This window comes from Acanthaster planci, linkage group LG08 (assembly GCF_054643075.1).
Source record: "Acanthaster planci isolate LZ-2023a linkage group LG08, COTS_SCS, whole genome shotgun sequence".
In the NCBI taxonomy this organism is placed as follows: Eukaryota; Metazoa; Echinodermata; class Asteroidea; order Valvatida; family Acanthasteridae; genus Acanthaster; species Acanthaster planci.
This window is the reverse complement of record NC_141784.1, coordinates 6,897,862-6,914,575: the sequence shown is the minus strand read 5'-3', so window position 1 is coordinate 6,914,575 and position 16,714 is coordinate 6,897,862. Positions and strand designations below refer to the sequence as shown.

The following is a 16,714-nucleotide window of genomic DNA, read 5'->3' as shown; positions in this document are numbered from 1 at the left end:
CTGCTTGCAAGTATGAACAACAATAGGCAAGTTGGCCATTGAAAATGGGATTAGGTAGGCGCATTGTGAACGGTGCACCGCGGAATTTCAGCACACATCTCTCTTAAATGAAGTTTTTTAATCGGTCTGAAGGGCTATATGACTGCATGATGAGTATGCAATTCTGTCTGACCTCTTTTCACTTTCTGATTGGGTTTCAGATGAAACATTGCAATGGTGAACCATGAAAAATTAAATTAAAAAGGATGTGAGTAACTCTCCTTTTTTCAGCTGAGGTGGTGTACCGTGCCCGCGTGCAGCATTTTTAAAGAGCGGGATGTACGCACTCCCTATCCCGTTCGTGACTTCGTCACAAAGGCGGACGCGCCACGACTTGCAGGCTCCCATTGGACGATCGCAGAAGTTGTGCGTTAACTTCGGGTTCCATGGCTCCATGCAAATGGCGATTGATGCTTGTAACCCCTTGGCGCTGGCCTCAATTATATCCGCTCCGAGCATGAATAACAGAGGGTGCATTTTGAAATGAAATCGACAGTCCTTTAGTACTCACGCACCGAATAGGTTCGCAAGTTTATGCGCGTTGACGCGGAGGACGCTGAGTACGCGCAGCGATTTTTAATTATACGTGCACGTCGAACGCGTGTTAGAACCCGGTTGGAAAACTTATTGTCACCTGTCTTTCTTTCGCCGGTGAGGGTGTACTTCGGCTCAGGGCGGATAACGTTTCAATCACTCACATTCTTTGCAACATTCTGTGCAATAAGTTGAATGACTTTGTTATCTCCTTAATTAATATAAACAGCAAGAGCAGTATCTCTGAGATGGCCGAGTGGTTAAGCTCGCGGTTATCAAATCGTTAGAGGGTGGGTTCGAATCCGAGAATTGACTTTTTATTTTTCCCGACGCTTGCTGTCAGTCAGTTGCTATAAAAGACTCCATTTGACCCCCGTCAAATACCAGCAGTACCTTAGCCTAACGGATAAGCTCTGCGGCTGGCACTGTCCGCGAAGTCCAGGTGAGCACCTTAGTACAGGTTCGAGACTTATGGCCGACTCGGCGGCCAGGGCTTAGGGGCTTGTCTCGTTTCCTCCCTTGCATGGTCGCTCGAACCCTTTTGGGGGTTAAATGGATGGGCAGGGAGGAAGTGCGGTGGGCCGGGAACCCCGAGATCCCAGAAGAGTCCTATATGGAAGCCGGTAACTGCGATTCGTAGCGAATTTCAGGAGTCCGTGCGCCTGAATGCTTGGTCAACACCGCATAACTTTTGTCTTTTTCCCCCTCACCACATTTTTTCTCCATGTCCCTGGGCGCAGAACCCACAAGGCAATTTTCTAGGTTTGAATACAGTGAGCTACAGGATTGATGCTGATTTAGTTTCATTCAAATTTTCGACAGTGAAACCGATCTTGGGTCCATTTCTTGTCAGTGATCTCAGTATAAAAGCTGTCAGGCGTGTATAATGTTTATTATCGGAGATTCAATAGTAAGAGATCCAGGGGTGGCACAGTCGGGCGGCGCTCGCCTTCCTATTTTATTGATGGAAAATCATTTTCATTTGTTATAAGAACAAATTTTGTTGGCTTTCAACTGCAGAGTTATTTGATTTTTTCAAAGAAAAATCCTCACAAAAAATACGTCCCATATCTTCTTGGGTTACCCCAAAAGTTGCCACAAATGCGTTGCATCTTCCGCTCCTTTTCTTGAATGTAAATGTTTGATCCATCATTTACTCTAGTCAGACAGGTCTACCCGAAAAATACAAGCAGGAAAATAATGAAATGAAAACGAAAGAAAGGAACAATCCATAGTTGCTGGAATTTAAACAACAGAAAACGACATCCAGAATGCAATGGATGTCAAATCAGTATTAGCTTGGGTTTTACCCCATTGTCGCCTGAAAAGGCGCATAGGCCATCCTGTCCCTCCCCCAACACACACGGTAATCCACGTTAGACTTAATTTTGATCAGGCAGACTGAAACTTAATGTTGTCATTTTTATTAATCAGTGCCTCATTGGCCATAAGTTTAATATCAGAATTCGGAGTTGCAAAAATGGCATAGTCAAGTAGCCCCCTTTTCAAACTCAATACTTCCAAAATGTACCTGTTACTTCAAACAGGTTTGTATGGGTAGTTCAGTAACGCCTCCTGGGGGGATGAGGGCATAAAACCAGACCCCTCCCCCAAAAAGGTGAATTCGGCAAACACGTCTGACATACAGGAAAATGTCAAAGTGATCATAATCTCACGAAACCCATATTGCGCATTAACTTTAACTCAAATTCAGCGTTCAGCCAATGGGCACGTGTAATGTGTAATGGGTCCGTGTGATGACAAAGCCACTGATGAACTTGAATGTACAAAGATTGATAGGCAATTTTAATTGTATATACACATATATATGATACATGTACGTATATCTGTATATATTTATTTTCTTTTGGTCAGTTTTAGAGGACTTTTTTATGTCCCATCTGGCTCAAGCTTCCTTTAGCATCCTCGTTTTTATCGTTGAGGTATCACAAGTTTTGGTGGGTTTGGGACCTCAAACATTGTGGGCACTTCATTCCATTTCAGCTTGTTTGGAGGTGATTGGTAAACTGACTGGGTTCAAAATAATTGGAACACAGGCAGAAGTTTGTGTAGAGACACCATTGGGTTCTCTTAAGAAGATCCTTCCTGTGGGTGTTTTGAACCTAGAATTGGCATCTGTAATGAAATGGAAACATCAAATAAAATGTAAGCACATAGTAAAATTCATTTTTTTCTTTAATGGGGCAACAAGTCTGAATTTACAAACTGTGCAGTTTCTGCGCTTTTGTTGTTTTAACTGTCCATACTGTCTGTGAAATAAAGAAAGCTTGATAAAACTCCTAAAGAAGGTGGTGTAGTTTTCATCCTTTGTCCAATATGCCAGTAGATTTGTAGCGTATGCCTAGGTGTTTAGTAGAATGTTAAGCCAATTACAATGTACATGCATTCACAGGTAAGAGGCTCATTACAAATATGAACGTCATTAATTCAGGGGCTCAATCTAGCTTAAGCTATGTGTTGATTTTTGCGCTATTGTATGCCTATACTCTACTACTCGCCTTTCTTTGTTCTTGGGAAAATATAAGAATGATAGTTCCGAGCTTTTTTTGAACCTGCTTTTGCTGTTGATGCATAGACCTGGAGGAGAAAAAAATGGTTGATGGCTGCACACGTCGACGACATTGTGCTTCGCGATCCATGCGTACACGGAGCGCCGCCCAGAAACGTACAGTGTGCATGTACTGTACATTTTTTGTACTTCGCGCGCATTATACTGTGGGCAATATCACACCAAAATGGCGCCCATGGCGATAACGCGATTCAGTGGAGAGTTGCCCATCTTGCGCCGCGCAGCGGCGCTATACAATCTTTGCTTTTGAGCACGCATGTTGGACTGAGCCGCATGGATCGGTCGATTCCACAGAAACGGCTCATCGTATTCTGCGCCCCAAAGAGTATGTATCATGCGCGCGCCAATCTACAGCTAAGGAGATTGTTTACTACTCGCGAGAGACGCAACCCATAACATAGCCGGAGGGGTGTTTTAACAAATGCAGTAAAATTGTTGAACGAAATCGTTTGAATTTTTTTGACTTTCTGACTCAAAAGATATTATTAACGGGCACAAAATGTGTGCTTGCTTGGTCTTAGACGAATGTTTAAGACCGGCTCAGGAGAATCTACGCTGATATTTCCGCGCCAAAATTGTCAGCAATCTGGGCAAACAAAATTGGACTTAGTTGCAAAATGTAATGAGAAAAGTTATCACCGTATTAAATTTACTGATCGAATGAACAAATAAAGGCGCCTTTCCATACAAGCGTCGACATTTGTGCCAAACGCTGACTATCTGTCCAAATCGCTCCCAGACGCAACACAGACAGTGTTTTATTAAAGGGTCCCTGAAAGTGAAACGCATGAACGCATCGCGTACGCAACGCACCCCGAAAACGTACAAATGGAAAGGTTTCTTGACCCGGCATCAGCATCCACACTTACGGCAGGCCACTTGCACAAGTCATAAAATATTATTGGTTCGGCTCGCGACTTGAAACAAGTCTAAACATGAGCGCGCGCTTCTACAGTTGCCTGAATGGCATTCCTTGAAATTGAAAGACTACAAAGCGGAACACTGTCTGTTATTATTGGTCATGACGAAATGTTATTCTCTATCCTAGCAGGAAAAGGGTCAGAGAAAACCTAGCTGTGTTACGGTTTCGACACAGGTTTTTCCTCGTGCCATGTTAAAAAAACGACAGAGTTTGGCGTGGAAGCATTGTGCTAGTTCACGTGATGAGCGTCGAAGCGGATTATCACTGTTGCACATAAAACTCCTAGGCATAACTGCAGAACACAGTCAGTAAGCGTACTGCAGACAACGTCTGGCGCGGACATTCATCGACGGTATTACGACATTTTATTTGGATTTGTGAAACAGCATGCCAACACCGGCAGATGAGTGAGTCCATTCACCATTTTATTTACCGTAATATCTTGTAGAAATAATTATTATTTTACCCGTATTCCATTCAACGTTGAACTTATTAACTGTTCTTATTACTTGACATCACGTTTCGATACAGGAATCTCATGGCAACTTGACAAGATCAATAATTGCTTAGATTTATAGATGTTGATAATTCTTACGGTGGTACCTAGACCAAAATTTCAAGGGACAATAAACGTGGACTTGTTTCGAGCCTGAGTGGCACTTTTTCTGGGATGAATGTTGAAGAAGACTGAGCCCCTTAGTCCAACTGTCATGGGATAAGCTATAACATATGCATAACCATTTGATTCTACGATCTACTAGATCAGACTGAATTCTGGTCTGAATTTTATGGTCTCGCATAGCATCGTAGTTAACCCATTGAAAGCTTAGAAATATTTAAATTGTTTCTTGATTTTGTTTCGATATCTACTTCACTTAATTCACACAAATTGAAACTATGCTAACAGTGTCCCGGTTCTTTGCTCACCTACATTTCCTGCAATCAAGGACAGGAACTTAGGCCAAACACAGGTGACATAATGGTAAACATTGTCTCGTTACTCACATAACAGTGTTCTTATGAACGAAGGGTTTGGATCATTCTAGAAAATGTTGCTTTTACATTAACAGTTGACGTAAGCATGTTTTACCACTCCCGCCTTTCAACCCCTTATCACTAAAGAGCGTAATTTGTTTAGCTTAATGGACGCTTCATGTATTAAAAACATTTTTTTCTTTTTTGTGGCCACAAAAATTTGAGGGACTTCCCCTTTATGCTAGAGTCGCATTTATAATACTGCATTATAGATTTCCCGGCCGAATTCGTGATCTTCACAGTATTCGTATTCATTCGTAAAGCCGGTTGTTCCCATGTTTTCTTTTTCAGTGGAGCTTTCATATGCGTTTACAGGCTTCAAGTAATGTATTGTATCAAATTCAATTTAGAACTAATTTCATTCAATTGAACAGTGCACAACCTTCATTCGTTTTCGCATTTTGAGCCGTCAAATTGGAATACTTCAGGGTCAGAGAAATATAGGGCAAGATGCGTATAGAAAAGGAACGGAGATTACAAATAGAGAACACGCAAGAGGTGTGTCCCATGTATTGACTTGAATGTGTATTTTTATATATCTCAAACAAACGATCCATCAAGAATACAGTATATTTGCTCTAATACTGATTGCCCGTTGAATCAAAATGCAGAAATGAAACTCTCCCTGGACCTTCATCACGGACGCTGAAAGAAAAATCCTTTAGATGCAGTTTACGGTTTTGTAATTTCTTTATTTTATTCACAAGAAACACACTCTCTCCGCAAATGTGCATGTATTTACTAAGATTTTTCGGATTCTCTTAATACAATGGCTTATTTTGTCTCATTTTGAAGTAACGTTTCTGCTTTTATGTTCCATTCTATTTTTCTAATCCCTTTTTAGACATTTCCCCATTTTGTCCATATGTGTTATATAAATAATTTTACTTCTCTGTTATCCATTCTTTTCATAACAATTCAAACTGGAACGAAATACAAATTACCGAATAAACATTGATCGATCATTTCTATAGAGATGTCTACCCGAGAACCAAACGTTTCCTTAGTGAAATATATCGCATAAATTCGTCACAAAGAAAAAAAAGGGAATTAGAACATTTAACGTTGAATAAATAACTTTGCACGAATCTCACAAATGTTTGTCAATTCACGAAATTGAACGCCAAAACACTTACCGCGGGAGTGGTATTCGGCCTGGAAAACCTAACATAATAGATGAAGACAATATTTCTGAGACAGGAGAGCTAAAGATTCGATTTTTTGGGAGTTTTCAACCGTCAGCCAAAGTAAAACGAAGCAGTCATCACCAGTCTTTTAAAAATGTTCAAGTGCGAAATGTGTAAATGACACGTTTATTCTGAAACCTGCGTTTTTGTGGCACGGCGTGCCTCTGATATTCACAAGTTAAAAAGACTTCTAGTGTAGATGGGACTTGAGCCAGCTTCATCTACACATACACAAATCACTCACCCAGCTCATTTTCTGAAGACGTCCGACTGTGCGAATATCCTCGTGAAGTCCCCTCTCCCGTGATCCAATATCATTGGGCATTGTAGACGCACTTTCATCAATACATATTAATTTGGTGTGTTAGAACCGATACAAACACCTTTACTTAAACAGAAAAATCCCCATGATCATGCAATAATAACAGAAGCACCCCTCATCGGTTGAAACGGACGATGCTGGTCGGGAATTTTCATTTTGTAGGTAGTGATGCGACCATAGTCCTTATATCCTAGTCATTCATGAACCAGCAAAGTTCATTCCCGACCAAAGGAGCCTCCATTGCTAAGAAAATAGCGCCCTCTCTTAGTCTAGCTCAAGGCTGATAGTTTTGGTGCTTGTGATTAGGCGTGATGTCTCGTCATCTTAAAGTCACACGATATCTTCATGTATATGTTGAATAGTCTGATTAAAATCAGTTGTTTATTATTTCGCCTATTGTTTATTTTATTTTACAGAAAGTGTTGCCTCGTTGAGGGTGAGTATAGTGTTGACATTGGTTTCAATGTTTGCGTTTTCAAAAGTTGAATGCTGGCGCTTCGAAGAAATAATCCGTGTATGTATAGGTCTGAATATAAAAACTACCCACGTGGAGTTTTTCAACCGAATAGTTTCAAGTAATCCTATAGTTTATATTGTCAATTTTTGTGCGCTAGTTTATTATTTTGCTTTGCTTTCTGAGCATCGTTTCAAACATAACAACAAAGCATCAATCTGCAATATTAGAAACCTGCTCGCCACCTTTTGAGTACTAATTCCAAAGAACGTTCAAAAGAAGTAAAAAATAGAATCATTGAAAGCGTTTCCGTCCGCTTTCTTGATTTGAGGTTGCACCAATTTGTTTCTTGATTTTTACTAAAACAATTGGATAAAGAAATTAAAATATCAACCATTCTTCCGGTTAAAATACTTGCGAATCGAACATCTTTAGACCCTGACAGTCATTATGCATATCACGCAGTGGGCTGTGCTCTCTTCAAACTTCTTCTTGACTGCAAACTGTTGAAAACTGTAGAGCTGTGTTGATGAATTTTTGTCAAACCTTACTACAGAAATAAGCAAACTGTATAAACTATACTGTATACATGTTCCTTCCTTAATAAACAAACTATATAAACTACTTAAAATATGTTTATTTTGTTCGTTCAACAACAGGAAGGCATCTGGAAAGAAATAAAAATATCATGGCCATTTATAAATCAGATTAAGAACTAAAAGTTCTTCCTCCTCCTTTTTCAAAAGCCTGGATGATAAACCTGTTTATATTTTTTATTTGGCCCTTAAGGGTCTTTTTAAAAATTTCATTTAAATAAATTTCGTTTTGAATGGTAACATATGCACGCAAGCAGGTGGACCTGGGTTTACATTATGGACTTGACCCCTTTGATATTTGTTGAAGAGAAGGATTGGTCACTGTTTTGTGACATGTCTCCTGCAAATTTGAACGATCTCTGATCAGATCAGAAACATCATCCCACCTCATCTTTACCCTTCCCTGCCCACGAATCTCATTGTTTTTCCATGCAAACGGCTATCAATAATAACCAGCAATGGCAGTTCTGAGCCCCTCTAGAGAATTTTACCAGACTAGTTCAGTTACCTTTAACAAGGGTACATTAAATGCATCTTCCATTGTCCGACCACGCCCACCCCACATACATACATACCCACCCACTGTCCTCATCCGATTCTTCAAATCTAAATAGGCATAAGACCAATTCCAACATAAAATGCACATATGCTAGAAAATTCCACTTCCCTCACATGCTGCCTTTTTATCAACGAAGTCCAAATTGATATTTCAGTTTCTATTCAATTGTTCATTTCCAGCCTTTCCTTTCTGTTCTCTGTAGTCGTTGCTTCGCTCGGTCGACCCATGACATATAATTCGTTAGACAGATCTATCGCTTACCTTTTCTCCAATGCAACCACGATCCGATGTTCGTTAAAGCAGCGGTACATGAGGAAATAACAACGCATAAACTGTATGTAATAACTACACAGCAATGTTTCCCTTTGCACAGTGCAATGAAAGTAAACAGCCATGCAGTAGTTGATGATAAACTATCAAAACGCAAGTTTCAAAGCAGGTAATGACTAATGATCAACACTCTTAACAAAATAAAACCTTTCAGTATTCCAACAGCGCACGTCCAAAATGAAGTGCGTCCGAGGTCATTCGAGATCAACAGTACGAGCTCAGGGGCTGCAGTATCAGCACGACCATACGCCGTACTTAGTTCTCGAATGACCTGACCTTTTGAAATACCAGACTGGCTTGGTATTTGGTTTAGCTTTTTATTAAGGAATAAAACTGTCAAGGAGCGCTTTAATACTAGTTCCTTCATAACCAGCTAGGGAACCTTACGATGAGAAGTTTTAGGGCACCTTTCTTCCCATTTAATTAGCAAATGCTTTTTAGGGGAGAAAAAAAGAAAAATAATCCAACATGCACATTTTCCGACGATTTTGTTCCCCAGTTTTACCATGTGTCTGATGAAATTTCCCTCTGGCGTCCTATCCCTGGGGATGTACCTCGTGCGTGCAGTGATAAAATCTTATATGGAAATTGTCGCTAGGCGCGAGCCACGCAATGTGACTCACAGCCACTGAGTTATAAAAGACTTTATAATGAGGATCAATACTCATAAATCGTAGCCTGCAATTTTATCAGGCATTTACTGTGCAAGAGCTGATGTTCATCAGCTAATAAAAGTTTGGTTTCAACCAAGCATCAGCAAGCCGCCTTGTACTTATTTAATATTTATGAACCATTAGATTTATTTCAGAACATAAAAAAGGATATCATATAAAAATGGAAGAGAAATGGGTGGAGTTTTCAAACTCACTCCAAAAAGAGCTCATACTAAAAGAAAACCAAACAGGGAAAAACAGACCAAAGTTGATTCAACCTAAGGCTTTAAAACTATTCTTGAATACCTTTGACCGACATCAAGTACAAAGAAAACAAACCTAAAAAAACAAGAAACTATCAGTCACGAGAACGAAATTGAATTTAGTTATATCGAAAACGAAACTCTATTGTTGCTGAAATTGGTATGTAAAATTTACAAAAGACTTGGGTCCTGGGAAAACAGAAATATGGCTTTGGATGTTTGTTTTGGTCAGTTTTTAATTTATACATGCTTTCCAAAGTTTGGACACCGTCATTTCCCGAGATATTTGTGGTTGATGAGAAGGAAGCAACAGGAAAGAAGAAGCAATTCGAATGTAACGTTTTTGTGAATTGATTTTTTTCGAGAACATTAGATAGAGCACTCAGCCTGAATGATATAAATATTTCCTTTCTCCATGGTATCACCTGCATGCGTGTGGCAGTATAAAGATAGCATGCATATTTATATACAAATACAGTACAGCGAGCTAGTATTTGGTACTGGTATGCCAGGTGTTCGTTTACTTCATTATCTACGAGAAAGACGTCACATAGTTCTCACCGATTCCAATATAGTCAGATTTCACTTCTCGAAAGCTAACCCTCCTTTCTATCAATTATTCACATAATAACCTGGTATGTAGATTCCGCTCATTCTATCACAGCTCAAAGTTCATTTCTCGTTGTTGTCTTGGCTTTCCGAAACATATCTTTTCAGCCACTGATTCTACGCTGGATTTGTCCTTAACCTCAATCATTTTCAAGTGCAAATGTGACCTGGAAAACTCTGCACTAAGCACTTTTGCTTTGTTCCGTTTGACCACTGACTAAGTGGCCCTTAAATTGATCAAAGAAATAAATAAAACACGCATGTAAAAATTCCCTCTTTGGTTATTGCCGCTTGATTTCGAAAGCAATTATGATTTTGCTCCATTTCAATGTTGGTGGCTCATTTTGAACAACGATAAGGTGAATAACAAAGCCCTCATCTTTCATGGGAAAGCAAAGCAAAGTTAAGATGCCAACGACCAAAACTGGTCGAAATCTCACGTAGTACTTCACATCATTTTGCTGTATACAAACTACTCATAGCGAAAATCAACTAACTGGGGAATCGTTGTCATTAAGTTCACGAAAAGTTAAGTTCACATAAATGAACAAATTTGCAGCGGTTTTTTATAATACAAATTAAAAAATCAAAAATTAGTGCTTTGCATAGTCACGTGGTCACGAGCAACGTTAATTTCCTGAGATGCTATTAATTTATGAATCTTCAATTTGTCTAATGCAGTTGTTGACATCTACAGTGCTGCGATGTCGACATTGAACTTCTTTTTTCTTCTAATCATCACTGTGATGGTGACTGCAATATTCCGGAGATATCGCAAGCAGTGTGGCTCGTCCACTGATCCTGAAAGGTAACTGAAATTGACATGATGAAAATAACTCAAGCTTATTAGCATTAGGCAATTACCAGTGAATGATAGACCCCTTTTAGTAGTAACAGGTTGGGTACCGGTGCTGGTCGGCTGAAAACAGGAAACATCGTTGCAGTAAACTACTCGTGAGCTTTCATTGCTTGCTGTTTGAGTGATGTTGCTTCATTGCCTAATTGGCCAAATGTACTCATAAGTACATGCAGTATGTATAGGTGTGGCACAAGACGCATGCAGAGCAAGCCTCGTAGTGTACCGTGGTAAGTGGTGCTTGGGCAGAGGCTAAGGCAAGGAGAAGGGGTCGGCGAACAAAACAACTTCCTCGTTATGATGATGATGTTTTTCATAATATCATTAGCCAGCAAAATGCTTTGTCTATTACGCGGTTGCACTGGTATCCGGTGATTCCGGTCACACGTCGTCTTCAGGCTGGCCACTGTAGCAGAAAGGAGCAATACACATGCGTAGAATTTTAAACAATAAGTCACGTTATTTAGATGGTTACTCTGGTGGCTATGTTTAGCTGTCGAAAAAAGATAGCAATATGTGTTTTCCAAGCCCATTTTAAGGTTTTTTTCCATTCAGTTTGATACAATTTCACATTGAACTGAGTGCGGCTGTCAAGAGGGATTTTCAATCAGGAAGAAGATGCATCTGATTCGAGGAAATACCCGTTCGATGTCCTTTAACTGCCATTTATTTGTAAAGAAATGGAAACTACTCGTGTGTCACACGCAAATCCCATGCACGACACTGTTCATAACACGAAGATTGAGTGTAGATAAGTAGCACCAATAGCCTAAAAAAAATAAGGATGGAAAAGAAAACTATTGAGATCCTCTACTGCTTCAAATATTTTGTCTGCCTTTTTGCTCAGTTTGACTAAAACGGAAAAGGGTGGAAATAAATCCTGTTTAGAAACAGACAACGGGTCATATGATTATGAGTCGTGCCTCTTGGGGGGAGGGGTGGAAAGAAGACTTGTGTTGGCACAACTGCTGGATTACACGCCTGTCTTACTGTGCCTCCAAGGTCCTTTTCAATCTCCAACCTGATTTACCTGTGGTGTTGTCGTTTTGTTCATTGTCACGTACTGTCAGTCCGACTGCTGATGCACTGCCGCACTGGGTCACTGTGATAATTGACATCACTGGCCTCGTCGTACTCCTTTTTTTCACTCCATAAATCCCAGAGATGGGGGTATATATCTCCCAACTTTTTTGAGGGGATGGGCTATTGGATCACCGCCCCCACTTTTTAGTGCTATGAGGTAAAGGTGGATTTTGAGGTTTTTAAAGCTCAAAACAACCAAAACTGAAAAAGGGAGAAAAATTTCAACAGCTTTGAATTCACTGTTCGTAAGCTTAAGCCATGGGTGCAAGTGTAAATCTGTAATATGAACACCGCCCCCTTGTGCCATGCTGTGATTTTAACCATCCCCGTTTCCCCCGTCCCCGGCACACATTTATGTATAACTGTCATTTCGCCGCTGTATTCGTTTCTTGGAAGCCTCGATTTCTTGATCCTATGAATTCATAAAATTTTGCTAATGATTTAATGTTGGTTTTTCTGTAGAATTCTTACCATTATCAACTGAAATTAATTTACCTCCACCTTTACCCCGTCCCCTTTCTCAGGGCACACAGGAAGGAAAACGGCAATGGTGTTGCTGTGTCGGTCCAAAACGGTAAGAGAACGATTGTACCTGTTTCTGTGATCACTTTTGCAAATACGAAGTGCCAGAGGAATCAGTAACCACATGTGACAGGTGATTCTGTGATTTACATAAAATCCGAATCAAATTATCGACAATGGTTTACGTGTTACGAGAATAACCTTTTTCTCCGGAATGTTTGCATTTCTTTCAGTACGCTCTCTTTAATAATTCGAATCATGCTTACATTTTCAAAAGTTCTCATGAAACATTTAATGATTTTACTTGCAATAATTTGAGACATTCTGTTGAACCCCAAATCCACGAACCCATTTTAACAGTGCAGTTGGTTATGGGTGCATAACTGCACAAATGATTCTCCTTTTCAACTTTAAACTATAGGTTCTAAATCCCCATCACCACACTGATATCAAGTTTGTTGTTATCACCTACAACTTTAAGTTAAATGTCTGCATCAAGTCAAAAATACGGTTAAGTAATTCAGTGGTTTAAACACTTTCAGATTTCTCAATCAAATATATTTGTCTTGGTTGAGCTGACTTCCTATAACTCAGTGCAAAATGGACAAATGTATTATCAAGAATGTCAGAATTGGTAGTTATTTTTGTTTTCTTCGAAATCTTTCAGACACATCTGGTCCTGGATTTGACACTTTCTCACCTCTTCTGACAAGATCGAGAGAGCCGCTTGACGATGTTGCCATTTCTATCCCATCACCTGCAGCAGAAATCCAAAGTAATTTGGAGCATTTTCTTGTGAACCTAAGCAATACTCAAGCCAAGGTACCGCAGCAGCGTCGTAGTGACGAGGCCAACGCAGTCTCAACAGGTGCGCAGCGGCCTAAAGAAAGACGAACCCCTAGCCTCCCGCGTAGTCCTGATACTAAACACAAAGCGATCAGGCAGGCCAAACCAACCAGCCAGGCTCAGAGCATGAAGATGGTCACCACTGAGCTGAATAGCTCCAAGAAGTTCCAGAGGAGGAGCAAGGAAAGCCAAGAGCCCCGGCCGAACGATTCGGAGCGGGAACCAGAGGAAGCATGTAGGGGAGCAGCGGTAGTGAATTCCAACCGTGGAACTAAAGCGAATCGAGGCAACGAATATCAACTGACCGTTCTCGTCAAGGATCCAGCTAGAGACACATCGAATCACCAGGATCATTCTCCGTATTACCACAAGGTCATGCAGGACGCAACATGGCAGCAAGGAGACAGTGATCCTGAAGATGAGATTGAGGATCCAAACGAAGGCGGTGGATTCCGTGAAGAAAGGAGCATGAGTGAGACCTGGAACACAAAGACTACAGCTTATGGCTTTCCACTGAAGATGACAACTGAGAAGAATGCTGAAGCAACCAAGAAAACGAGACAACCCGTAGATGACTACGAACAGGTAGCCCACAACCCTTTCCTGGAGAAGACACACAGTGTCGTGGTGGCTGCCGAAGATGGAGGTGAATACTCCAAACTCAACCGCAGAGAGAAAATCACAGAGAACACCGCACGAGTCCCTACGGAGGGGTACGATCACCTGTCCAACTCAGAGAAAGAAACTGCAACTCCTGTTTTGTATGGCTTAGAGCAGTTGGATACCTTAAAAGAACCCAATTAAATCTTAAGCCTACTCTACTGACTCCCTTGCTCACCAACCACCTACGTTAATGCCTTTTCGACTCTACATGAAGATTCCAAATGATTTCAACGCCAGTCAGTCCTTCGGAGTACGTATTTGAAATTGAATGAAAACGAAAGGACGGGTCCATCAGGAAACGAGATTTCCAAATTATAAAAAGTGAGCATAGGACTGAATGTCATATAATGTGCGTGTATATTGTGCGATGTTAGCTTCTTTACCCACCGTCTTACTACTACCGCAACATTATGAACCTTGCTGTAAATAAAATACCTTCAAAACCAAATAACCCTTTACTTACTGTTGTATTTAAGCAGGCGTGTAACTATGTAACATGCCAAGATATAGAATGAGCGATCGGAGTGGCACATGATAACGAGACTTTTGGTTTTATGTAACATTTTATTAAAATCACATTGTCTTACTAGTTTGTATCGACAATAATAGAATTTTTTAAGGGACTTTCGCCTTAAATAAAATGAAATTTTATATCATAAAATAATGTAGAGTAATCATTAATCATTACTTATTTTAGACAACAGACAGATGTTACTTTTAATTTCTTACCCACGTTAGGACATTGTTTTATTGTAAAATAATAATGCAAAATGGGTGTGGATTTTCAGACATTGTATAATGTTCTTAAACTTGACGTAAAGTCTCAGTTAGTACTGAAGACCAACTTGACATAATTCAGTTTGGTGTGCTGTCATTTAAAATTAAACGGATATATCATGTAGCACTTGTTTGGTTTTAATTTGAATAACCGGGAAAGATTGAAGTAGAGCTTGTAATAAGAAATAATTGGGTTCTTTCATTGAATTAACTGACATTTTTTCACCTATTCGATGGATTTGTGTTCCACAGAAGTTGACATTCTAGTTTCATCCGTAATTTGTACATTTGTGAGTTTTTTTTATAGAAAATGGATGACTAGAGAAATTTATGCCGGCACTGTCTCTCGTTTTGAGATCTAATTGTAGCTTTTTGGTAAAATTCTTGACAAAAATGTCGTTAACATTCCTTTCAGATAATCGTACCAATTCAATATTAAGCACTGGAAATACGTTTGATGCTACCAGAATAGTCAACTTTTTCACCAATGAATATTCTTCAAATAAATGATGTATATATCGAAATTTGAACATTTATCAAATTAAAGTTTTACATAAAAATAATAAAACGATTAAATTTGTTGACTTCATATACAAAGACAGTAATTATTTTAAACGCTCCAAACATTACCATAATTTATACAGGAATGTAATGTTAACTTGTAACCTTTCGTATGCTTACGATATGAGCCATTTCGGTCTTCCCTCTGCGCATGCACACTTCACAATTTTAGATTTTGTTCTTGGGGATAAACATTCGAGATAAATGGGTAAAAAAGTCAAGTCTACGGCCATGAATCTGAAGTGTATGTTCAATCCAAGGGCAAAAAGTACTAAGTAATTTTTTTAAAATGAAATCAAAGGAAAACATTGTACACCTTTTCAGAATTTTGTGAGTTCTTGAGATCGAAATGTTTTCCCTATGTCGTTGGTTTGGCATGTGCGAAATCACACACAATTGATCTTCGCTATCCCATGGTTTTTTCATTTGTGACCATTAGATGCCTTTGTGCGCATGTGCAGTTGAATACATAACTTGCATATTGTGTCAACTTAATAATATGAGACGATCTTGATAAAACTGTAGACATACGATTAACGTATATCAAAGAATAACGAATCTTTAATTTTGGCCAGGTCAATAGTAGCGAGTCCATGTGCGTTTTAACTTACTTGTTGAATTTAAGTTGACAAATGACAAATGGAAATTGTAGTTTGCGGGAAGTTTTGTTAAAACATGAGTGCAGCATAAAAAAATTCAAAACAGACTGAAAATCAACATCACGGTTTGACGAAGTTTTCCAAGCTTTCATTTTGTTCAGTGAGTCGACCAAATGTAGCACCATTCGTTTGCACATTATTTCATTAAGAATTTAAAACAGAAGGCTTAAGGAAACATGAAAACCAGCAATTAAGGGACGTGTTGGGAACAGGTGTTTGCGATTGATTTCCTTTCATGCACTTTAGTAAACTGTCCGAATACTCGAGCGATTATATCAGAGTCTCGACATCGCTTGTAAATACTGAAAATGTAAAAAAAGTTGACACTTATGAGATACAATTAACTCTGGTAGGCAGTATGTATCAACAAATGGAACCCAGGTTTGATGTAATTTAGGGACTTGCCTATACATGTAGTTGTTCTGTATATTAATCCGGGCTATCTGAGCAAAGGATTGTAACAACATTTTAATCTTGCAAGCATCTCTGTCTCAGTTGAAATAAATTAATAGCAACACAGTCGCTATTCCTACAAAAATGTTGAGTATATCTTGGAAAACTATACTCTAAATAAATGTTACACAGCGGGTCCAAGGTGTTACACAGCAGGTCCAAGGTGTTACACAGCAGGTCCAAGGTTTTAGGGGTTAGGAG

General features: G+C 39.5%; 1 protein-coding gene across 2 annotated transcripts; it reads left to right on the top strand.

The window, feature by feature from the left end:
• The first annotated feature begins 4,183 nt into the window (after positions 1-4,183).
• Positions 4,184-16,598, top strand: LOC110987782 (uncharacterized). Of its 2 annotated transcripts, XM_022250851.2 has the most exons (5): positions 4,185-4,492; positions 7,046-7,065; positions 10,775-10,901; positions 12,557-12,606; positions 13,222-16,598. In XM_022250851.2, the coding sequence occupies exons 1-5, from the start codon at positions 4,473-4,475 to the stop codon at positions 14,202-14,204; spliced, it is 1,200 nt and encodes a 399-aa protein (XP_022106543.2). In that variant the 5' UTR covers positions 4,185-4,472; the 3' UTR covers positions 14,205-16,598. The 2 variants fall into 2 exon arrangements, with proteins under 2 accessions (XP_022106544.2, XP_022106543.2); XM_022250852.2 differs by lacking the exon at positions 7,046-7,065 and having other exon boundaries at positions 4,184-4,492.
• Positions 16,599-16,714: the final 116 nt, after the last annotated feature.